General features: G+C 40.6%; 3 protein-coding genes and 1 long non-coding RNA gene across 7 annotated transcripts in view; 1 reads left to right on the top strand and 3 right to left on the bottom strand.

Annotated features, from left to right (window-relative positions):
• The first annotated feature begins 1,338 nt into the window (after nucleotides 1-1,338).
• LOC116847784 (nuclear receptor-binding protein homolog) lies at nucleotides 1,339-10,794 on the top strand. Of its 2 annotated transcripts, XM_032823146.1 has the most exons (11): nucleotides 1,339-1,467; nucleotides 2,772-2,858; nucleotides 4,343-4,567; nucleotides 4,675-4,805; nucleotides 4,926-5,020; nucleotides 7,248-7,331; nucleotides 7,404-7,691; nucleotides 7,828-7,987; nucleotides 8,071-8,257; nucleotides 8,333-8,452; nucleotides 9,019-10,794. In XM_032823146.1, the coding sequence occupies exons 1-11, from the start codon at nucleotides 1,339-1,341 to the stop codon at nucleotides 9,325-9,327; spliced, it is 1,815 nt and encodes a 604-aa protein (XP_032679037.1). In that variant the 3' UTR covers nucleotides 9,328-10,794. The 2 variants fall into 2 exon arrangements, with proteins under 2 accessions (XP_032679037.1, XP_032679048.1); XM_032823157.1 differs by lacking the exons at nucleotides 1,339-1,467; nucleotides 2,772-2,858 and adding an exon at nucleotides 3,111-4,227.
• Nucleotides 10,387-24,638, bottom strand: part of LOC116847766 — a 30,587-nt gene continuing 16,335 nt past the window's right edge. For 2 of the 3 annotated variants that reach the window (XM_032823125.1, XM_032823116.1), the window contains 16 exons: nucleotides 17,812-17,876; nucleotides 17,428-17,587; nucleotides 17,060-17,202; nucleotides 16,693-16,897; nucleotides 16,439-16,600; nucleotides 15,981-16,262; nucleotides 15,311-15,559; nucleotides 14,909-15,084; nucleotides 14,640-14,789; nucleotides 14,204-14,486; nucleotides 13,826-14,035; nucleotides 13,555-13,705; nucleotides 13,193-13,415; nucleotides 12,983-13,112; nucleotides 12,753-12,873; nucleotides 10,387-12,640 (listed from right to left, as the gene is read on the bottom strand). In XM_032823125.1, the coding sequence (XP_032679016.1) occupies nucleotides 11,835-12,640; nucleotides 12,753-12,873; nucleotides 12,983-13,112; nucleotides 13,193-13,415; nucleotides 13,555-13,705; nucleotides 13,826-14,035; nucleotides 14,204-14,486; nucleotides 14,640-14,789; nucleotides 14,909-15,084; nucleotides 15,311-15,559; nucleotides 15,981-16,262; nucleotides 16,439-16,600; nucleotides 16,693-16,897; nucleotides 17,060-17,202; nucleotides 17,428-17,587; nucleotides 17,812-17,876 (3,516 nt within the window). In that variant the 3' untranslated portion in view covers nucleotides 10,387-11,834. The remainder of the gene's footprint in view (nucleotides 12,641-12,752; nucleotides 12,874-12,982; nucleotides 13,113-13,192; nucleotides 13,416-13,554; nucleotides 13,706-13,825; nucleotides 14,036-14,203; nucleotides 14,487-14,639; nucleotides 14,790-14,908; nucleotides 15,085-15,310; nucleotides 15,560-15,980; nucleotides 16,263-16,438; nucleotides 16,601-16,692; nucleotides 16,898-17,059; nucleotides 17,203-17,427; nucleotides 17,588-17,811; nucleotides 17,877-24,638) is intronic. The other variant, XM_032823133.1, reaches the window with a different exon arrangement.
• LOC116847806 lies at nucleotides 18,004-20,073 on the bottom strand. The gene is made up of 2 exons (XM_032823205.1): nucleotides 19,680-20,073; nucleotides 18,004-18,865 (listed from the first exon to the last, which is right to left on the bottom strand). The coding sequence occupies exons 1-2, from the start codon at nucleotides 19,733-19,735 to the stop codon at nucleotides 18,535-18,537; spliced, it is 387 nt and encodes a 128-aa protein (XP_032679096.1). The 5' UTR covers nucleotides 19,736-20,073; the 3' UTR covers nucleotides 18,004-18,534.
• On the bottom strand, nucleotides 20,271-23,156 carry LOC116847816. Its single transcript, XR_004378824.1, has 3 exons — nucleotides 23,028-23,156; nucleotides 21,801-22,737; nucleotides 20,271-20,379 (listed from the first exon to the last, which is right to left on the bottom strand). It is a non-coding gene; the product is annotated as an uncharacterized LOC116847816 (long non-coding RNA).

Genomic DNA, 24,638 nt, shown 5'->3' with positions numbered 1-24,638 from the left:
GTTTATGTCACGTATATTAAAGAATTTCAGTATTGACAGTGAATTTCGGAACGCAGCCAAAGTGTATAATGGACACAGATGTCTATACTAAACTAGATTGCTAACAAGAGCTTTGAACGTGTGTCACGTAAGGTTTCCGGTTGCAGCGAGAAAATGGCGGTAGTTCTGTGTATGACGTTGTGTGTGTAACGTGTCACTTGTGTGAGTACTTACAACGTACAATCGACGTGAGTCAGCATGGCCATTAAATTACTGTCATAAAACCAAAAATGCCAGCATCTTATTGCATCAAAAATATAACAAAAAAATAGATGGTATTGGACGTTATTTGCTCTGCTTATTTTCAACAAAAAAATTTTATGACTAAACGTAGTGGAGGTAGCAGCCATTTTCTCGTATGCACCAGAAACTCTATCGGACACAAGTATGCTTTTAGATAGCCTATTAGCAATTTAGTATAGACATCTGTGGAAAAATCCTAGTGACTTTACATCTAGTGTCATAATATCTATTTATCACTATTTACTATCGAAAGTCCCAAGACCGAACAAACAAGTGACTAGTCCAATCGCATCGTCCAATCGCGTTTACACATATCCCGTTATTAGCGTGTCGCCAGTTGCTGGCCGCCAGACGGCGCTACGGAAAGAGTAAAAGGGTGCGGCGCGAACGCGACACGGCGATCGCCATACTGGGCGAACGTGACCGAAGACACAGCGAAAATGAATGCCAGAGTGTGTGTCACATCGAGGCAATCTCGCTGGCAATAGGGAGGTTTTATTTTGACAGTGCGATAGGCGTACGGCTAGCGCGATGTCCAGCACCGCAGCGCGTCCCTGAGCGAAGCCGTGCAGCGCCGATACGCACCCGTCCACCGCGTAAGATCAGAAATATCGCCGCTCCGGGTCTCAGCCAGACGGGAGGACGGGGGACGACGAGAGCGGTCCGCGCTGTGTGTGTATCTGCATGTGTCACTGCGAGTGAGTGCAGTTTGGCCTCAGGACCGTCACGTATCTACGTGTTGTCGCGCTCAACCGAGGCGCAGTGTTTGTCGTCTGTGACGTTCCCGTAACCACTACCGTCGTCGTCGTCGTCGTTATCGTTATCGCCGCCGCCACCGCTGCCGTGGTCGACGCCAACGTCGCTGCTGTTACTGCTGCTGTTGCTACTGTTATCACTCTACGTCGCTCGTGTGCACGCTCGATCTTGAGTTAGTACGTTGCCGGTCGTTGTCGCGTCAACAGCCTGATGCGAGAGTGAGAGACACTACGTCGTCGCCACCGATGAGTTTGGCCTGCTGTTCGCCGCTGCCGCTCTAACTAATCGCAAGCGTGTGTGATGCCCGGGAGCCGCTCCAGCACGGACCCAGAGCACAAGTCACCGCGGGAAAGTGGTGAAGATTCCGAGGATGAGAGCGAGATCCTGGAAGAGAGCCCATGCGGGCGGTGGCTAAAGCGTAGGGAAGAAGTACGTATCCTTCTCATCCAGCTGATGATCCTCAGCTGATAGATGGCTATAATTTTGCATGGCTTAACTTTTATTGTACCTGCAGCTTATATCATATCTGCGATTTATAATCTTCAAGAGCGTGCTATAAGTTCAAAGGATATTGCAATATTGTTCAAAATATGTAACAATCTTTCTGATATGCTTTGAACATCTTTGGTGTTCTTGGGTTTCGCTTTTTTTGAGTATCATTATCAGTACCATTGATGGAATATTAAGAACTGTTATGATAATTTCAGCTCTCGCAGCCTTGACGCATTTATCATTCTTAAACATAGATCTTAAACATAGATTAAGCTTAATTCGATACTTAGATCCTGGATTGACTTTAAGTGTTGAAGTAGCTGGGACTTATGCGCATTTTAGATTCTTATAATCATTAGAATCGTGCAGACAAATTCTTCTATGCAGTATCAGATTGTTGCTGATACCTTTGAATAGATATTTTGTTGTGTGTATTATATTATACATAATAATGGTAAAAATATATATGTATTGCAATATTAATTATTCCATTAACAGATCAATGTTTTAATAATATCCTTCATAATATGCTTTAGTGTATAGTGTAACACAAGAGACTATAACTATCATAGAGATTGTAAACATACAACCACTCTGCAACTTAAGCTTCTATGCCTCTTGTTGCTATTTATAAATACTTTTTGAGACACTATCATTGATGTGAATTTATCTAACACACTTTTGTTTCAATATTATGACATAATAAATATCAGGGCAATATATTTCAGGTTGCATTTATACAGGTGGACTTATGTACACAGATGGTTCTGTTATAAAAAGCTTCTAGATCATTAAGAGATTTGCTTCTGCGCGACGGAAAATATCTTCTTTAGAATATCGTTATTCTTGTCGTCTCTACTTTCGTTATTCAGCATACTTCATCTGTATCTTAGCTTGTACCGAATTCTTGGCACAAACATCTCACCAATATTAGGCCCTTTCATATCTTATCCTAAAATTAGGCTGCTGACGTCTTATTATCGAAGTTGCAAATCAATCAAATTATTTTCGCGATGTTTACTTTACTAACGCTTTCTGGCACCATTATACACACACATACATGCAAAAAAAATATATTAAAATACGCACATATACATATGTAAAAAAATATATAGTGCTTTACATAAAATAGGTATTAGATTGCGTCACACGTGCATTTGCGCATTTAGAGATGTACATTCGCATATCCATATATATATCCACATATTTTGCGTTAATCAAAGAGAATATATCAATTTCAGGTATATGTAGGTTCTAAATCCACGATAGCCGAAGGTACTAACTTTGGGTCGACCAGAGGAGCTGAAAACGAAGTCACTGAAATGGAAGTATGTACATTGGGAAACAAAAATAATTTTTGTGTTTGATTACATATTTGTGTCTTAAGTACACATTAAGTTGATTTATTTCTTCAAAAACTAATTTTTTCTCACAAAAATCGCTTATTATTCGTACTGTGTACTATTATACAGTATACAGTTTATTATTTACTATATATACATACATATACTGTTTACTATATAGTATTTATAGGCACCTTTCTAAATATAGAATTAGTGAGAGAGTGGGAGGGAGGGAGAAAGAGAGCATAGAGTTTCGGTGAAGATAGTAATAATTCGCGACGTATTATACTATTAAGCGTAAGCTGGACACATTGTCGTAAATATCTGCAACGGCGAACCCTCTCTTCTGAATCGCTCCCCCTCCTTGGATTCCTGACAAGGTCACATCCATGTAATAGTAAATAGGCATGAAATCGTTTCAACGCCACTTTAAGTACGCTTAAAATGGACGATTACAGTAATACAATCCATTATGCTATATATATATAGACACTGGTAGATTGTATTGAAAGTACCCACCCAGAGTTTCTCGCAGTTTACAGTACGCATTTATAATACGAGTGTACTTGGCTACTTAGGTACTTAGGTAGTACTCAAAATAATTAAATATCCATGATTAATAGCCATGAATTCGATTTAGCATCTGTTTATTCGGATATATATGCATGTAAATCTTTACATTGTATCCAATGAACTCTCAAGATCTCACGGGTTTCTGTACATTTATAATAGAAATGCAAAAGAAACATTCGAAAAAAATGTGATACTTGAATCATAGTTTCGGGCCACGGTTAATAGATTTACGGGTTACTCGGGTACTGAGATAATGATACAGATACTCTCCGAGATATCTGACTTTAACCGACCTCGTCTGACATCACTAAATGCCACTCAACAACAATGTATTATGCCAGACACGTTATAGCCGAGTCACACAAGGGATCCTTTCAGCGGCAAAACATTACAACTTCTTTTTCTAGAAAAACACGTCGCGTATGAATTTCATAAACATATTGAACTAGGAAACGACGTTGAACGATTACAGCAATATTATTCATACGTTTTATATAGACAGACTAGGTTGTTTTGGAGAAACTCACTCCGGGTTTGTTACGGGTAATAAACTCTGGGTATGTGTATCTAGGTATAACTAGATAGTATCCGGAACGACACTTCAGTAATAGAAATGTGGATTCCGTTAGCGGTTTGATATTTATCTACCTAAGTATAGATATAAAGATATACTTAATGATTCATTTAATCCCTACAGTTTATCTACATTTACAGTGGGAAAGGAATGTAAATAGATAATGTCCAAGAAAGTCAAGTAACAACCGTATCACACTAAAAATCTGTAATAACAGAACTTTAGCTCCTTTTTTTTGTAGAGAAAGTAGACAAGTGTTTGACCTTAGTAGCAAACCTATTGAACCAGGAAATGAAAATACGAGATTCGATTTTGCTTACAGGTAGAACAAAGCGATGTTCCGGGAATCGATTGTGCTTATTTGGCAATGGATACAGAGGAAGGAGTCGAAGTGGTATGGAATGAGGTGCAATTCTCGGAAAGAAAAAATTTCAAAGCCCAGGAGGAAAAAATACAGCTCGTTTTTGAAAACCTTACGCAGCTAGAGCATCCTAACATTGTTAAATTTCATAGGTATTGGACAGATACTCACAATGACAAGCCCCGAGTAAGTGAATAAATTAATTAGTTAACTATAGTTATAATAAAAATTATAGTTTCCTCTGTCTCTATACTAGCACTGCTGAAATGCATTTTCCTTATGTTATTCTTCAGGTTATATTTATAACGGAATATATGTCATCCGGATCCCTGAAACAGTTCCTAAAACGAACAAAGCGCAATGTAAAAAAGTTGCCTCTACAAGCGTGGAAACGGTGGTGTACGCAAATACTTTCTGCACTCAGGTAACAAATATAATATGTGACGTATGATACCTAATATCAATACATATATATATATATATATTTTTTTTTTCGAGTAACTAATCTTTCATGCGTTTAATCACACATGTCGTAATGTTTCAGTTATCTGCATTCCTGTTCACCTCCCATTATCCACGGGAATCTTACCTGTGACACTATATTTATTCAACATAATGGACTTGTAAAAATTGGTTCAGGTAAGTACTCGTGTAAGCGAAAGACAAAAGAAGTAGTGTGAACTCTTTCTGCTAACATAAAATACAGAATGTGTACGGAAGTATCGTTTTGTATTTAAAACAAACTCAGATAGAACGTGCATCCATACGTCGTATCTGAATTTGTGTCTGGTAATACTGTGAAAATGCAGACTGTCGTACGACAGATCCGTTATTTTCTGTACGAAAGTAACTGTTGTATAGCAAGACGAGACTACGCTAGGTATCCCCATCTTCTCATTCACAGGGTTGTCAGAAGCTTATATCTTTGTTTTGTCGTAATTTCTCATGGGAGAAAAGCAAATATTATACCGTGCGATCCCTAATTGTCTGAGAAATGCAAAGAAAAGAAATAACAACTATATTCTTACTGGTATTCGTTCCGCTTATATGTATGAAATACAAGGCGAAGTAGGTATTCTCGGAATTGTGTTATGTGTTTTCTAGTTACTCGTTACTCAGCTGAAGTAAATAAGATTTACATGAGTCAGCCTGTTGACTGAATAAGCAACGTGACGAATAACATGATTTGCCATTATTACTGCGTGATATTACTGTGTGTCGGAATAGGTGCATCCCTGAAATGACACAGGCATACGCGCCACACATCATGAAAATACTTATTTCTTTATATAAATGAATACATTTGACTCTGTCGTGTCTTATACGAGAAATTTATCCCAAATAATTACAACTATAAGACATGGTGTTACTTTTTTCTGTTTCTATGCCTAAACGAAACACTGTGAAACCATGTTTGCTAATATGTATTCAACAGGAACGCGCATCAAACGTGATGTTTACTAATCACTTGTATATAGCTAAAATTTCGTTATTTTTAGCGTAAATATTTTAGGTGTATAATTCGTGTGTGCTAAGAGTAGAATGTTGATCGTGACTACATGAGAATGAATGTGATTCCATCGAATTACGTTCGAATTTAAGTGGTGTTTAGAATGATATATGTATATATTGTTGCTCTCTCTTCTCATATATCTAGATTATAACACGTTTTCCTATAATTCTATTGTAACGTTAGTAACATGAGTCCATTAGAAAGATTGTGTTTAAACCGTCTTTTCATATTAGGAGTAACTTGAGTCCTCATTTTTAATTGTAGCAAATAGGCATAATCTAGATAATGAAAAAAACACAGCAAAGCCTTTGTGAAGAGAGAGGAAGTACGAAACGTACTTTCGTACCGGTCCGGAGGATAGAATCCACCAACATCGGTGTCCTTCAATTGGTGTAATTGTCTCAAAGGTGGTGAATTGCAAGAAAAAAACATTTGGCAGATTGTGTGTCGTCAACTATTGCCAGCTAAGTAAATTAGGCATAGAGGTAAACAACTTCTATACTAATTATAAGTAGTTCCATTTAAACGAAGAGAATTATGCGAAGTAATTAAAATTTATTTTAGTTACGTTATAGTGCTGCTATGTCGCACTACTTATCCTTCTGATTATTAATTGTACTTTAATTAAGGAGGGCAAAGCGCTCGCGGTGTGTGTCTCTTTGTCCTCCTCACAATCACCTAGCGCACGCATTTTCATTGTACTTCAATATTTTTCTCTCTTCTATTTTTTTTCATACCCTTTCAGTCCTCGATTAAAAAGGGTTCCTCAAAGGTTTCCTCTCGAGGGTTCCGTTCCCCACGTACTTGTTTCAATTCAACAAAAGTGGCTCTTCATAGCAGAATCACTGTAATCACGAGTAACATATGCAAGTACATTATTTGTTTGAACGAAATAACCTTTTATTTGTACGTTTTTGCATAAAGAAAAAAAAAGTAAACATGTTTCTCTTTTCAGAGACACTTTCACATTTGTACATGCGAGAATTATTAACTGTATGAGGGCTCAAGTTACTCTTAGGATTAAATTTTCAGCCAGAACACAATTTTTCTAAAGAGAGGTTTATTCATTCATCTTGAGTAGCCAGCAGACATATAAAACGTCAATAGATACGGAAAAGAAAAAAAAAGAAAAAAAAAAGAAACGAATCCGAAACTATACGAGAACGAAGATTACACGAGTCTTGTGCTTTGACTCGCATTACATGCAGTATCCTGTCTGGTGGCTGCCCCACAATCAAAGTTTTTCTAACACATCGTCGAATACTTTCACATTAATATGTCATTTTTATGTTTGACGCTTTGCTTGGGACGGAGTGTCTTGTGAAAACTGCAATAATCTCCTTCTAATTACAGTGGCACCGGATGCGATACATCATCATGTCAAGACCTGCAGGGCAAACATGAAGAATATGCATTTTGTGGCCCCAGAATATGGAAGTGAGTACACACATTTCGTTGCGATTCTTTGCATGAACGGATCGTACGATTAATTTATTATTGTCTTTCAAGATTCTGTCACACCAGCCATTGATATTTATTCATTCGGGATGTGCGCTCTGGAAATGGCCGCGCTGGAAATTCAGGGAAACGGTGATACGGGTACAATTGTTACCGAAGAGAACATCCGGAAGACAATAGAATCTTTAGACGATGTTCAACAAAAAGACTTTATTCGTAAATGTCTTCAGGTGGACCCGCTTAGTAGACCGAGTGCGAGAGAGTTGCTGTTCCACCCGGTTCTGTTCGAAGTACACTCTCTTAAGCTGCTCGCAGCGCACGCCTTGGTCAATTCAGCCAGTAGGTTGAGGAGTAACTTTCTTCTATAAGATATGACTGAATTATTTATTATTTTGCGATTACGCTAAAATAGAACCGCAAGGATATTCACGACAACTTTAATCATGACTCATACGTCCATGTTTGTTTTTTATAGCCAACATTTCGGAAACAATCACGGACGAAGTGTTGCAAAGGCTATATGGACCAGACACTGTAGTTGCCGAAATAAAATATCAAGGAATGCCCCCGCAGCAAATTCGGTTAAGTGATATCCCCGTTACGGAAAAATTAGAAAAATTTGTTGAGGATGTAAAGTGAGTTTATCTCAGTCATGTGTACGTCAGACAAGATTATTTGCTTTCGATCACTTGATGATCAAAACGATTTCATATTTTAGATATGGAATATATCCATTGACTGCATTTATGGCGAAATTACCGCCGCCCGTTCGACCAAGGGCGATATCGCCCGAGGTGACAGAATCGGTTAAATCGGTTACGCCTGAGCCCGTGGACGTGGAGTCTCGAAGAGTAGTTAATATGATGTGTAATGTTAAGCCTAGAGAAGAAAGTAGTGAATTACTTGTAAGTAGTATACAGAGTATTCTAATTGAACGGCTCGCAAACAGCGAGTAAGCACTCTTTATGTATGTCTTACAGATGACAATATTGTTACGAATGGATGATAAGATGAATAGACAGTTAACATGTCCTGTGAGCCAAACGGATACTTCGATGCTTCTTGCACAGGAACTTGTACATTTTGGTTTTATTAACGAGGTAAGTTTTTTCTCGTATACTGTATTATCGGCAAGTCTACGATCTACAAGAAAAAGAGAAAAGAAACAGACCAGTGAGAATCAACATGGAACACTACAAACGAAAATTAATTCCTTTTAATTATTGCTTCTCCAAGAATATTACGGAAACCTCATATTAATCATATAAGAAATCATGTATTTTAGTCGCAACTAAGAATGCTCCTTAATGAAACGAGCTGTATATATATTTATATTAAATTCAACTTACTTACGTTTAACTTGCATTGGTTCTCGTTGGTATAACAGTTTTCGCCTTTGAAAATGTAAAAATCTTTAATAATTATTGATTGTAACTATGAGAAAGAGAATAAGAGAAATTTTACAAAGTCGTGGGCCAAATTAGAAAATTTAATTCACTAAATTACAATTTTACAAGAGAACCAAAAAACTTATAACTTTCGCAAAAAATAATCAGTTTTTTAGCTCTTCCGTAAAATTGGAATTTTGTAAGTTAGGCGGTTTTCTAATTTGGCCGACAAAATGCTTGTAATTAGGGCATACATCTTACACATGACTATATTGCAGAATGATCGTGATAAAATAGCCAATTTAATCGAAGAGGCATTGAGGAGATATTTTAACAAGCAAATGGTAACGCCGGGAATGGTATCGTTAACCAATCTTCCTACTCAAACCACCCTATTGCTGCCTGGTCCGGAATTTCCATGCTTGCAACACTTCGACAATTCCGTGTGCAACGCCGCCGCAGCGTCCAATAGTGATAGTGCAACTAACCTGCTGCCAAAAACCTCAGGTATACCCGTGTCAAGTAACAAAACGAGTAAGCTTCACGACGAGACAGAACCGCCGACGATCACCGAAAGCGGCAGTTAACCATCCAGGACGTCTGATAACTCAGTTCACTGTGCCACTTTGCACGCTTTATGTATAGACTGGCTATGTATTTTTATATTTAAGTAAACAGAAGGGTGGAGAGAAGAGAAAGAGGAGAAGGAGAATGGAAGTAAAGATGGGAGGGTGCCGTGGCTACACCTCTAAGCTATGACTGCAAAAAAAATATAAAATTAGGAATCGCTTAGCGTCTTTACTTTCGTTTCAGTTTGTCGGGGGTAACAGCTCTATTGTCAAATTACATCGGTTTTATGTATTCTAGAGTTTTTTTACATTATATAGGTATGCGAATAAATTAAAAATGTATGAATCTAATGTAAAAAAGACCAAATACTTGTGATTGTACGATTAAGAGAGCAGTTAGAAGTCCGCTGGTTGGTTCGTATCGTATACACGCAACTGTGTATACGATTTGATATTTAACTGTTGTAATCTACTCATCGGGATGCAATTATGAGAGAGGAAGAGAGAGAGAGAGAGGAAAAGCTTACCACGTCGGTCGGTTGTAACTGTCTCGTAGAATTGCGAAGGTTGGAAAATTAAGAACCCTTTTCTCGGAACTGTATATCCTGCATTTCAAAATGATGACTGTGTTTATCGTGACATTTATTTCGCATCTATCAATCGACAGAAATCGACATTTAATCATGCGTACAAAATTATCCTTTTGTACAGTCAACGATAAAATCGATTAATATTAAAGAAAATACCGAATGGGAGCCTGAATATTCCTTCGGGAGAATTTCGTTCTCTCACCGCTCTTGTCGTTCTCTCGCCAAAATACTCAATGTATCGTAAAGTCTGCGTAAGAGTTGAGCGAATGTGAACGTTCGCCGAGGGTAGAGAGAAGGTGACACTGGCGTACTCGTTCGTTTACTGTACTGTTTTCTTTTTAGTTCCATATATAGATCAGATCGCGATATAATACCGGCTCAAATAGATCTTCGGTGGTAACTCGGATGAAGCCACGGCCCTACTATACTTGGGTATTATTGATGTGATTAAACCAAGGTTATTAAATCTCGATAAAATTAGCTGAAATCCTTGTAAATACTTTATATTTTTAAGAAAAATCTGTTGACACAGAAAACTAGTCATATAGGTATATTCGAGTGCTAACAGACTAACACAGATCTTATTACGTCTTTTGCATTTATAACACGTGCTTGGCCAAGAGAGATACTGCTCCAATTTCATACCTCCGTCGAATCGATTTTCAGTGACGCATTTCTCATTAAGTAAACGACTAACCCTACTAGAGGTAACTACTACAAACAACAACATAAACACTTCGATCTTAAGTATGTAAGTAGATTATCAAAACTGAAATGAATGTGTATAGCTTTATAATACAAATTATAATGACGGAAAAGCGCGCGACGACTGACTCGTGGATATTATGAAAGGGCTGTACGATGACAGTGATAAATAAATACTTTAACTCGGAAATTTTTTTTTAGAATACCATTACTTAGGCTACACCACTTTGACGCTCGCGAACGTTTACGTCGCATATCGATTAAAATCTTACGTAGTATAATTTACTTTTGATATTCGTTTATTGGAGGGACGTTAAGTCTTCTTACGACATTCGATAGACGTAAGCACCAGTGTCCATAATGCAGCACGAAAGAACGCGAGATTGTACTTGATGTATGCTTTGACGGATGGAGCGCGACGATAGTCGTCTTCCGCACGGTCTTTTACAACTATCGCCGAGTATTTTACGTACAATTTTAGCCTGGCGAAATAGCGCGAGATTTTAAGCGACAATGTAAGAAACGAGAAAAGACTGTGCAATGGCGTGCATTAATATAGCCGTACGCTCACATTCTTATCGATTAAAATTTTTCGTAACACTAGAGAAACGCGCGTACTTCTCACTCAGACGCTTGGTAGAATTACTTGACTGGTTTGTTTCATGAAACCACAAAAAGAAACGACGAATTGCATGTTATTAATTCATAATAGAGCACATTTTTCCAATCCCATCCAGATACAAAGTGTAACTTCAGCGTGGATATTGAACTTTGTATTGAATATCGTCGATTGATCGGGATCTACTCATGATTTTTTGCGTTCGGAGTTGTCACATAAGATCTATTTATCAAATATTCCGATTTGAAATTTAAAACTTAAACTATCGACTTAAAGTCAAGAACTTTCTACTGCTACTAATACAAAGTATCACGAATGCGAACGTATCGGCTATCAATGCACATCGCTGTACCTTAGATTTTGGCTTTTAGTTTCCAAATACGATTATATCACGTTTACGTTTATGAATTCATGTCTCATGAGAGTCTCTGTCACAGAGAAATAACAACGAATACCTGAAATAATACACGATTCGCTCGACTCGCGCAAAGTTCCGCGGCGAACTCTGTCTTTGTACAAATTGTAACAACCTATTGATTGGCTTGGTTCACGATTAGCGCGTGAATACTTTCTCGCTACGTATCTCAGCCCGTCAGAGGCGAGAGAGAGTCTCAAGCACTCTCCTTCGCGTGCGTGCGATTAAGCAGATAGTCGAGATCGTGCGAGATGCGATCCAGCATGCCGCTGGTTACGCTGTCACAGGCGGTCACCATGATCTCCGGGGTCTTCTTTTCCTCGCCGTCGGGCTGCTTGCGCTCGCTCGTGTTGGCGATATCTGGCATGGCGCTGCTCACCGCGAGATCTCGGCTCTTCAGTTCCGTGTTCGCCAGCAGCTCGACGTCGTTCTTCACGGCCAGCGTGACATCCGGCATCGCGCTCAACCGCGATTCCACGTCGGCGCTGCAGAGGACCTTGGCCGACGGGCAGTCGGTCGACGACACGCTGCTCGTCGGCAAGAACACCTTGCCGTCACCTTGTCGATACTTGGTGAGGTCACCGTTCCCGCTGCCGCCGTTGGCATTGCCGCCACCGCGGAAGCTACAGCACTCGTTGACGCCGTAGTTAACCGCGTCGTTGACGAGACAATGAGAGCCACGGTGCGCCGAGAACGTGCTCGCCGCGGTGGTCGGGTCGAACACCGCCACCGGTTCCTGATACTTGCGCGGACTTGTGCTGTAGTTCTCGAGATCGATGTCGTCCGAATGATCCACCCGGATTTCTGGCAGAAATCTGCTGGTCGCGGGCACAGCTGATGATTTACTGGAATAGACGGACGATGACTCGGATACGAACTCGCGCATGTCGATGCTACCCGCGGCGATCCCGCGTACTTCCCGGTACGGGTCACCAGAGATCGACAAGGCCGTCGGGGGTGTTGCCGAATCATTTTCCATTTCTGCGTCACCTTTCGAGCACACTAACAAATATCATGTCATATAGAGATTATAATAATAATGATAGAATATCCTGTACAGATCAGAAACTACTGTACAGATCAGAAAGCAAGTCGAGTTCTAACAATACCATACCTTTGATGGGCTCAGATGTATGCTCCTCGTCCACGGTGCGCTTCCACCTGATTTTCCGCAGCATTGGCCTGATAATCGCAATCTCAGCATTAACAATGTACACGATTATTATGTCGAAGCCCTGCGCCAACAGAAAATTACGTTAATGCCGTTGAATGCCGTTCAACAATGTAGTAATTATATAGCTACTGTTGTGTAATTATTACGTACTAGTAGTGCGCGATACTCACCAAAGCGAACGATAAAGAGGCAAATACGTAGTGAAAGATTATGGACGAGGAATTTATATAGATAATAGACGACGACTCCATGGCGATGATGCCGCATATGACAATAGCTGCATGGTGCAATATTCGTATCCTGCGATAAAGAATGATAGCAATGATTTATAAGTAGGCTATCCCAAATACTACAAACGTACAGTGGATTTGTATCTGTACCTTGTTTCTATTGCTTCTCTTTTCATCATATTCTCTTCCATTAACGTGTGGACTTTGTGAAGCACTCCCATATATAGCAATATGAACACCAGAAACATCATCGTAGCGCAACTGACGAATATATTGTAGACGCCGCTGCCGTAAATGAGCCACCAGGATTCGTGTCGCAATCTGGTACTTTGATGCGTAAGTTCAGTCGCGAACACAGCCAAGATTGGGACACCTGGGGATAAAAATGCAGTTGGATTGACGATTGAAGACATCTCATACATTTAGAAATTACAGATCTCGTGATTTCACAACTTCTCACAATTATTGGATAATTAACATATGATTGGATAATTAACAAATGCAACTCTCACCGGTTATCACAGCGATAACTGTCGGCTGAAGGTGTTGACTCTGTCGGAGTTGTGTGAGCTCGGCGTACACTATCAGAGCCTCGGAGATGGGCGCGGACATGCCCACGAGAAGAAACGCTTCTAATCCGATCGCCACGAGCGAGTACGATGACTGAAACGGATAGCGAAGAGTTAATAATTCGGAGACATCGCAGGAAGATGTTCTCAAAGCAAACCGAGGCACGTGAAATACAAAATAGAATCCATTGAGCAGAAATAGCGGTATGATTACCTCCGGCAAATTACTGTGAACGGCGTAAATGAAGATGGCCATCGCGCCGATTATTGCGCCGCAGCATTGGAGCTTTAAGAAATTCAGCCAGCTCTTGTGTTTCCACCAAAAGGCACCCAATATTAAGACAGACAACAAACACTGAACTAAACAGCTGCTGCATCCGAATATTATAATGAACGTGGTCTGTTCTGATTTTGCCAGTACGACCTATAACGTTGAAAAGGTTTGTTATAAATCTACGTTAAGTATCGCAATATCTTAACACTTGTAACGAAATCTTTTTAACACAGAGCTTTCTCTCAACATTATCGTCAGTTGGAAAATATGAGTAACAATAAGAGGATATCGCATTTCTTAAATTGGAGCTATATTTACTTTTACCGCGCGAGTTGTCAAGAAAACAGCGACGGTGCCCGCGGTAGGGCACAGACAATGCGTCGTGAGGTCGCCGAACGCCGTGTTCGCTATGCAACTGTTGAGGTCCCATGACCCAGTGTTGTCCATCAAGCCGCACGACGTGTTCCAAGAACTCGTTTGGTTTTGCAAATGCCTGATTTGTAGGTCGACCCATATCTTACTGTATTTATCGACTCCGAAGGAAGGTACTGCAACGCTAATCACTCGAGAATTGAGGCGAAACTCGAGATCCGTGCCATCGCTAAAATTTCATTCGATTTTAACTCATATTTATTGCTATTGATTCAACTAATTGTAATTGATCGTTTCATGAAGTCTTTAAAATATTGTTAGGTCACTTTTGAAGCGAACTCGTCGATTTTTCATAAAACAGTGACTAATTGAGTAAACTCACTCGAGCTCCGTAACGTACGCCGTTGGTATAAAACGCGACATGTTTTTGTAGACGATAATAATACCGGTAAACGTGCTGTTAGACTTTACATTGCGCTGTCTCTTCTTCCACAATCGTACAGCCACTTTATCCTCGTACCAATCAGGATATCTGTCATGAATAAACGATAGTTTATGTCATAAAAACAATTTTAGAATGTAGATGTATAATATGGATAGAAAAAACGCATATCCTAGAATGAAATTGATAAAGAGGCAGAGAATAATTACACATGCTCGGTCGAAGGCATCTGAAGAGAATGCGTGATACTGTCCCCGTTGTGAGACTGCAATTGCTGAATATCTACGACCATGGATGACAGAGCCAAATGTTTGCACACATGTTTCAGTTGCTTAGACCAGTGGATTAAATTTCGTTGCGTAAGATGAAGCAGCAACGACAACTTCTAAAAATCCAAGTTTATTAACTTGTAGTAGAAGTCCAACCGAGTCAAGATAAGTTGCAAAAAGGAGAATAATCTTAAACCCACGACACAATTTTGAATAATAAAAATTTTTTTTAATGTGTGTAAATTTTGAATAAATAACTGTCACATCCCCATTGTTTCATTCAAAATTGCTTCGTGTTCTCAGAGCTACAACTCTCTTTCCGAAGTTCCACGTCATCTTTACCTCTTGACTTAAGATTGAGTACTCGTCGCTCAATACACGATTTATTATGTGAGTCAGAGCTTCTGCGGAAACATATGCATCGAGCGGGTCGATATTGTGCTGATATCGCTCGATTTCCGCCAACATGCCCATTATTCGATCGCCTTCGCCGGGATAGAGCGGCAATCCGCGATCGCGCAGAATCTCCTTGAAAGCGAGGATCGTCTCCGAACTCGTAGTATTTTGGTAACCCAATGTTAGACTTTGAAACTGCGAAGTAGATCAAGTTAAACATTAGATACATCATATTGATAAAAATCTCGGAGTATATCTAGTAAATTTTAGCAAACTAGGCCAGTCAATGTTTGCGAATTAAAATATTAATATTTTTGATTAAAAAGTACATTTCTATATTCTCATATTTCAACTTTGTTTATATAAAGTCATCATAAATCTCTCTTTGAGATACTTTTGTTACGCGTTGTCATAAATATTGAAACGTAACTAGTGACGCATCGAAAAATATTACTTTAATTTATCCATGTTGACTCGCTTGACGTTCGACGTATAGCAATTTACTAAAGAGATATTCCGTGCTATCGGTCAAGGCTGCCTCGATGCGTTGTACTCTAAAGTCATCGTGAGTCATCACAAACCGAATGTAAAATGCTGATGAAAACAAAGTGCTCACGTTATTGTAAGGAGAGACTAATGCCTTGTACAAACAAGACGAAAAGTCCGGTATCTGCCATTCGGGCGTAGTGGCGTCCTTCATAGAGCAAAGTCTGGAGACTCGTCGACCCACGAAGTATCGAGGGCACTCCAGCAACGCCTCCGATCCCGGAGCGGTGTCTGGCCATTGCAGACCCCAAGACTTCCCGTCGAGGCAGATCGGTATCAGTGTTCGATTCATGACTTCGACTCGTACGGACATGAACTTGTGCGCTACGTTGCAGGTGTAGATCGCGGATTTCTAGAATACCAAACGTGCCATTGAAACAATCGAACAAGTTGAATTCGATCAGCAGCGAATTAGTTACGATCCTGAGAGGACGATCCAGAAAGGATCCTGAAGAGACGGAAGAAAGGCAAAGAGAAATGAAATACAGCGGAAGAAATATTTACGACGTGAAGACAATACGCTTCTACCTGAGCGTTAGTGATTTTCAGGATACTACCCGCTGGGTACAGATCCTCCCAAATTGCATGGCCGGGCTCTAACTTGAGCAGAGCACGATTCTTCGTCCAACCGAAGCCGATTCCAATATTCCGCATGTTGGGCGTCGTGCATGTCAGTTGAATATTGCTGCCCTGCAAACAACAGTCTGACGATATTGGTATACGTCTCTCTCTCGCGATTTCGACCTCGCATGTCTGCAATGGGCTTAATAATCGCGGCTTACTTTCTCTACGATGGCGCTCATCGGTACCACCTTCACGTCTGGCTCATTCCTGATCTCGATGTAGATGCTCTTGCACTGCTGCACACCCCAATCCACCACTTGACACGTGTATTGACCGCCGTCGAGCAGGGTTGCCTTCTCGATGGTCAACACCGACGTGTACACATCCGAGCCGTCGTTCGGCAAATTGCTGATCCAAATTTCTCTAAAACGGCAAAGCGAATGGAACACATGAGTCAAGAGCATTTTCTTTGTTTTTCAAAGAATGAGGAAACATCGTAGTGTTCTAACGTTTGATATTATTTTATATCGTTATTTCACGATTGTTATTGGAAAGAATTGGATTAAAATTGAATGAAACATATACCTGGTGGCTTTGCTTGTGTTCACCAACATGCTGTCTTTGTACCAGGTGAAGTTTATGCCGTAGCTCCCTTGAGCAGCGCATGACAAGACGATCTGATCTCCCAGGTGAACATCATAATCGTTCACCTGATTAATCCGCAGACTCTAAAAAGTGCTCAAACTCAATACAACAGTCAAGTTGCGCTCTTGATTTTAATCTTAATGAGTACACTGAGTTGAACTTGTTGACTTAGATTCAAATAGACTTTGCTATCTCTCCGAAATTTGATTGTGAAGATCTAATTGATTATCGAAAATATTTGCATTATCGAAGTATTTTACGGTCGACATTCCGGTGTTACAATGTCCTGTAAAAATTCCAGACATTACCTGCAATTTGAGCGCAGGTTTCTGCTGGAATGTGAAGTGCGTGGACTCCAACGCGATTTCGCTGAGACGTCGGCGCTGCACGAGTCGATTGAGCGACTCCCGGATTTTATCCCCGTCATCGGAATTCCCGAAAAAATGAAAGGTAACTTCGGCTGTGGGTCTGTCGGAGGAACAATCATGATGAAAGTGCGATCCAGCGATTCGCCTCGCGCAAAAACACACTAACACATTTACAGCAAGACCTCTTATCAGGTAGAACTGAGAGACATTGGAATTTATTTGACAGAAGCGATCGTTCCTAAAATATTTTCTATAAAAATCGCCCGAAACGAGAGATCCGCGTATAACTGTGTACGTTTTATCCTTGAATGTGTACCTACTCACGTCACGCTCAGGATTTTTAACTCCTCCATGGAAGTGATATTGGAGTTCCTTAAGTACTTAGCAAGCTATAAGAATAAGTTTCAATGAATTAAACGGGCACGAGATTATCGGTCGCGAGATAGAAAGTTACGCTTATAAGTTACAATATAAGATACGATAAGGAGGTGGAGCAAGGAAAATAAAAGAGATCCCTTTTGTCTATTAATCTGATATACAATCTTATTATCAGGTAATGTGTGTTGCATAAATACATAACTCTCTTCGAGAGGCGCGCTTTGGCGCCGTCGAGGTTTACAAAAAGTACACACAGTGAAGATTAACTCGCTTCACGACAAATCGCAAACAATCGAGTGTTACTGTACACGCGTTACATACATTAATTAACACTTTCTTATCCAGCTATCACCGGATGCTCTCCCCTAAGGGAGATCACTCGCGTGACACGTTCCTGGTCTAACGACAAATCGCGAGAGATCTGTCGTTTCTCGCGATTTCAAGACAAAAATGTCCGATTATCAGCACTCTTGCTGACGAGGCGCGCGCGCACACACACGTACGCGTCGCGTGCCGGACTGATAAACTCCCCTTCGTCCTTGGTCAATGGAGGATCTCCTTGGCGACAACCGTCCTCCTCAGCAAACGATGCCTTAGACGATTGCATAAAGGACCGCGCACGGCGGTTTCGTGTAGTTTCCATTTTCTTTAAGGGCCGGTCTTCAAACTTCACTCCGGCGACTCCAAGAAAAATGGATCGTCGTTTGTAATTAGAACGCACGAGGTGTCTGTGCTACCTGGACACAGGTAGACGCCTATTTTCTCCCGGGACACCCTCAGCACCTTGATCCCAATCTCACGACAATAAGCTTCGAGCAGAATCATGTGCAGGTGACTGGCTGAGTCCATTTCGACGTCGAACGGCACGAGACAGACGATGTTTTGGTTGTTGCATCCTCGGGAGGCCAATATCCGCAAGGTCGGCAACATGCCGCATGTGATGGTACTGCCCTGGCGGCAGCCGATGCCCTTCTGCTCGCACCACGACGACGATTTTCCGCTGTAAGCCATTCTCGATCAATCATCCGCGTCGCAACGTGCCGTTATGTAAGTCCGCTCGATTGCGGCGTAAAGCGATGCTCGGGAAACGACTCGCGTGCGGGATTACCCGGGACGAATGGCGATTTCGCGTGAAACTCCACGACTTGTTAGTTCCCTTCTTCATGAGAAGAGGTTCTTTGCAGAATACGCGGAAAATCCCGGATGATCGTTTTGCAACTGTTATCGGCCGTATCGGATAATAGCTTTCGCAACGTCGAGGACTCGACAGATTTCGCGCACGATATAATCGTCTTTTAATTAAACAATGATAAGAATTTTCCCTGACTCGCGTCGAAGACGCAAACAATTTTTTTCTTTCAAAGAACCGACCTCCAAGTGTTAGAATTTATATCTGATTTTTGCGAAGAAACTTGAAATGTATATACATAAATATATATATATATATATATATATATATATATATATATATATATATATATATATATATATATATATATATATATATATATATGATTCTTTACAAGTCTTGCAGATTATTCTCGATAAGCGGTTTTTGTAAAGTCACGAAGCCACAAATCGCGAAAGTGATCTCGCGAGCGCGCGACACGCGAGAAATTGCACAAGAGATCAATCAAAACTATCCCGAGCCGTGAACAAGCATCTTTTTATCGCCGTCGAGAGGAACGTGACCGTCGCGCCGCAGCATTTAAAAATTTGGCGCTCGCACACGCTCCGCCATGTACGAAAGTGCCGCGCGATGGCCACGTGGAAGCGGTGAAACGTTCGAGCGTTTTGTGTGTCGCGATAGCTACCTGTCGGTCATCGCGGCCTGCGCGTGATAGGATCGTGGTTCCTGGCAGCAAGTCATATCGGTCAGTATCTCCGGTCGCTCGTTCGGCGGTTTTTTAATCCTTAATGCGCCTCTTTTGCACACTTCACTGAATGTCGGAATTTTCGTGGCCTCGGTAACGCCTGAGGGACGAATTTTCCGTGTTTTTGCTGGACGGTCTTCGGGATTAATCCACTGGATCACGAAGCACCGAGTGTCTTGCTCTTCTCTTCCTCTTTCTCTCTTTCTCGCTGTGTCTCGGAGACGCTTTCACTTGACTTCGCTCTGACGCAAACTGATGCAACGCTCGTGGAAAGTTGTCGCGAAAGCGAAGTAACTAACTGATCGCGGACTCTTCTCTCACGAGCTTCTGCTTACGTTTGACCTCGAGGCGCGCGGCGCGCGACTTTTATATCGATCCCGCCCCACCAGCTCATCACCTTCGCGGATAAACCGCCGCCGTCGCCGTCGCCGTCACCGTCGTCGTCGTCGTCGTCGTTGTGTCGCTGGCGTACATACATAACGGAGCTCTTTATCGGTATACGCCCGCCGCAAGTTTTACCGGGAAACCCGGGGAAAATCGAATCCACGGAAACCGTCCGAATTCGATCAACGGTCCCCGTGCGCTGAATTTCCCGGAGAAGAGACGAGACAGAACGGAGGCGCGATCTTTTTCGAGATTCCTAGAACATAAGTTTTCGAAGAATGTGTAAAGGAAAAACGAAAAATAAACAACTCGCGGAAAAATGGAAATAAATAATTGATCACAGAGAGAAGTTACAGAAAAAGGAAATCGCGATCACTTTGTCGTGTTTCCCTTCTCTCTCAGTACATGATATAAATAATATTACATTGAGAGAAGAAACATAAACAAAAGAAGATATTTATTCGTTGGCTATCAATAACATATTTGTTTAAATCTAAATTCTTTTACTCAAATAGAATAAACAATTGCTTGAGCAGCTAAAGTATCAAGAAAATGTAGATTTTCGTACACTTAGAGAAAGAAAACATAGTAATAGCAACTATACAAAACATAAAACTATAACAATTTTGCATATAAGAATTGAGTGTTTAGAGTAAACTATTTGGTAACTATTTGGTAGTTATCGCAACTCAAGCTTCAATTAAAATAACAACTGTATTAAAATTGTATAACCATATATATTAATTTTGCATAAAATATCGCAACTCGTATAATTGTCATCACCGTATCTCTTTTTTTTTTTTGAGTTCATTTAAAACATGTTTTATTATTATATCACATGTTATTATTATCATATGTTAAATATGTATTGGCACCCATCGAGCAAATATTATTTAATATTTATATGTTTTTTCTCTCAGAGTACGCATACAGAAATAATGATTATAAATATAAATTTAAATATAAATAATATTAATAATAATAATAACAATAATAATAATATTAATAATAATAAACAGAAGAGAACCGAAATAGAGATAAAAGATTCATTACTTGGGATGAATTCTCCTATAAGTGCGTTGCATAAATTACAAACATTTCTTAATTGAAAACCAATCAAAGTAGGTGCGTCAGCACGTTTATTATTTATCGGAGAGACAGAAACGGGGATAGGAGTAAACAGCTCGAGTGTAAAAGTAATGCAATCAATGTTGACGCGGGATTAGCGGAGCGAATAATATATTAGCGAAATTGTACCGTGGAAATGACGTGGCAGCGTGCGAGCTACGCCGAATTTGACGAAAATCGACGATCGATAGTGCGGAGGTCAAGCGAGTGATAAGATTTAGCGCGGAATTTCGAGAGATGTGAAGCAACGAATGTTTTGCGGATGACGCGGAAATAAGTGTATCGCGTCGTCTGATTCATTCTAAAACTCCACTTTGTGAGCAACGCGCTGCACACAGCGCAGACCGATCGATAAACCCGGGTTTCTCGAGTAGGACTTCGGTTTTTGCGTTGTATTCGCGTGCCGCGGCTTTCGAGCGATTCGTCGAAACACCAGCTGAGTATAAGTTCAAGGTAAAAGGGAAATTGTCGCACAGGTTGCTTAGTTTTTCGCGAATACGTCGAGTATATTAATTATATGATACGATACGATATGATATGATACGCTACCTGGAAATGAGGCATGCCAGACTTTCAATGAATCAAAGCACGCGCGCTTTACGTCTCCCGGTCTCTACATCTTGCGCCGCTTTTCCACATTCATCGCGACAATTACGTGAGAATTCTCGATACTGATTGCCGTAATATATGTCACAATATATCGAATTCATAAATTCTGAGAACAACATGTAACGCTAGTGGACGTTCAATGTCACCTTTTTTCACATGTAGGATCGTTCGCATGAAAAAGATACTTTTTAAAATGCAAATTTCATACAACGTACACCGGAATCATCATGTCATCTGTATGCAAGAGAGCCACATTGGAAATAATTACCTTCGTTGTCGCGCGACAAAAAATTAAACTGAAAACAGAAAGATTCTCGATTTAGTTGAAAATTTCAATCAAGAGCGTCGCTCTTTTAAAGCGGCGCGGAGTGCCATTTCCCGTTTCACGGATTTCAATTTCTGATTTCCACGGTGAAAGCAACGTGAAAAGAAACGTGGTTGATTGTGGCGAGTAATAAATATTCACGGACACCGCGATCTCTTTAAAGCGTCAGTAAATGAAAAGGGAAGTTACGATCTAATCAACCTTAATCGCTCAAGTCCGTACCGCGCGGAACTTTTAGCGGACGGGAGGATTTCAACGGAATCTACCGAGAACGGAAGCCAACCGAGTCGGGTCAGGAAACATAATTACTTAGTAGCAGCGCAAACAAATTCCCATCGGCGAGGACGAGAAGCGGTGTTCGGCTCGGGACGACACGTCAACGTTATATGAATTCAAATGAGTTATCTGACGATCTCGTCGTTCATATATCCATCCTCTTCGATCTGCGGACAAGTATGTCGTATGTGCACGAATGGTGTCACGATGACACTGCTCTCTTTTTACAAGTTCACTGACTACCGAGAGGTTCACCGTGCTGAGCGCGATTAAAATCTGAAAGCACAATACGTCTTTAGTAACACGCTCCTACGAGGCTTTGTCTTCAAACTTTTCATCGAGTGTATCTTGAATCTTGCGCATGAGAAGAAATGCAGTATCAGGAAACGCGCAGTTGGCAATGTATACTCGGCAAATAATTCGATACGAAGATAGATTAGATAAACGAAGACTTGAAATTTTCCTTGCCAAGATAGAAAGTTAGAATGCTGTGGAGAAGCGCAATTGCTGAGTAGCTTCTAGTTTTCATCGTTAATTCAATCGTTATCAAAGAAATTAAAGATTACCAAATGGAGAGGCAGCAGCTCCAAAAATCCAGGTCACTTGAATTGAACTTTATGCACTTGAAGAGAGAAAGAGGGGGGAGAGAGAGAGAGAGAGAGAGAGAGAGAGAGAGAGAGAGAGAGCGTGGAGATTTGTGAAACTCTTTTCTTAACGCATGTTGCACCGTTTACGCGTCTTATGCTGAGAATTTCATCATCCGCAAGCACCTGACCAGGAGAAAAGCCACGTCGACCGCCCACTGTCGCGGCTAACACGTTCAATAAATTTCGTTTTGACAGACGACCCGCAATCACTCTTCGCGTACCCACTCTCGATCGAGATTACAGGTGTGTCTGTGTTATATTAATCCTATATATATATGTATATTTTTCTCTCTCTCTTTCTCTACCATATACGTCCGACTTGGAGATGATGCAAGCCTTTGTCCCAACGCGTTTCATCAGTCGCGCAATCGCACAATTTCCGCGATAATGGAAAACGAGAGGATTAACAATATCCACCTGGGGAAGTATTAATATTGCCGTGTGTGTGCCACAGTTGTTCGAGGCTTCCTCGGTTTTCACGGACGGCGAGAGCGAAATAACTACGCGCAGCGATATTAATTTAATATAAAGCGCGACCTAATTTTTGCTCTATACATTCAACAAATAAACGTAACGTAATCAAGAATAATAACTGGATATTACGCTAATGAAACAATAGATCTTCGGAAGCAAAACGGCATATGGATAAAAGGGTAAATAATTGTAAAATAAACGAAATAATGACTTAATATCGTAGAATGTAAGCGCGCGTGATGAAAAATTGTTATTCGCGATACAAAATAATTCTTCAAGCTTTCTCGTCTAGTCTAAACTTGATTCCCGAATACCACACAAATATCGACACTGCGTAACAATGTCGGGAATATTAATGTAAGTCATGAAAGAGAGAGACGTGAAAAATAGTATTGTAATGAGATGTTGATATTATAAGTTATGATAATTAAGCGTTGGACAGTCATACATAGTAATGATCAATTCGGAAGGATACTAATTAAGTGAGCGACCGTTATGACGACGATTACGTGAATTCCACCTGCCCGTTCGCGCTTCAGTCGTATAAAGGTCACAAAAGCCGAAGGCTCGCCTGCGTAATAATATTTGTTTTACAACGGCTATACACGCGCTTTACATTAATGAATATAACCGGTCCAGGTCTGTTAATATTGTCGCTCGGAAGAATACGCGATGGACGCAATAGACGCGTTTCATGTGATATAATGGAATTACGCCGCGGAAAATTGCATCAGCAGCGCTGGAAGGCAGCGAGGTATTTGCAATTAATTTGTAACAAAACGTTGGGGAGGAAGAAAGAAAGAGAGAAAGGAAATGGGTATTAAAGTTTTAACAATAAACGAATGAGAGTTCTCGACCAACTAATACACTATGAGTCTTTGTTCTGCGCAGAAAAAAATCGTTTCTTTCTTAAACAGAAAATTCAGACTACTAAGAACGAAGGAGAAGGGAAAAAGTTATTCAACCACGGTCTGTCTGAAACTACTTTCCGCAAGCTCAGGATTCACACTTCGCGAAACGGACTCGCTATAACATTTGACCTACTTCTTACGAGGA

The sequence above is a fragment of the Odontomachus brunneus genome, unplaced genomic scaffold, assembly GCF_010583005.1.
Source record: "Odontomachus brunneus isolate Ranch 3 - 2012 unplaced genomic scaffold, Obru_v1 Obru_scaffold_005, whole genome shotgun sequence".
NCBI classification, from domain to species: Eukaryota; Metazoa; Arthropoda; class Insecta; order Hymenoptera; family Formicidae; genus Odontomachus; species Odontomachus brunneus.
Note: the sequence above shows the minus strand (reverse complement) of the source record. Positions and strands in the feature narration are given on the sequence as shown.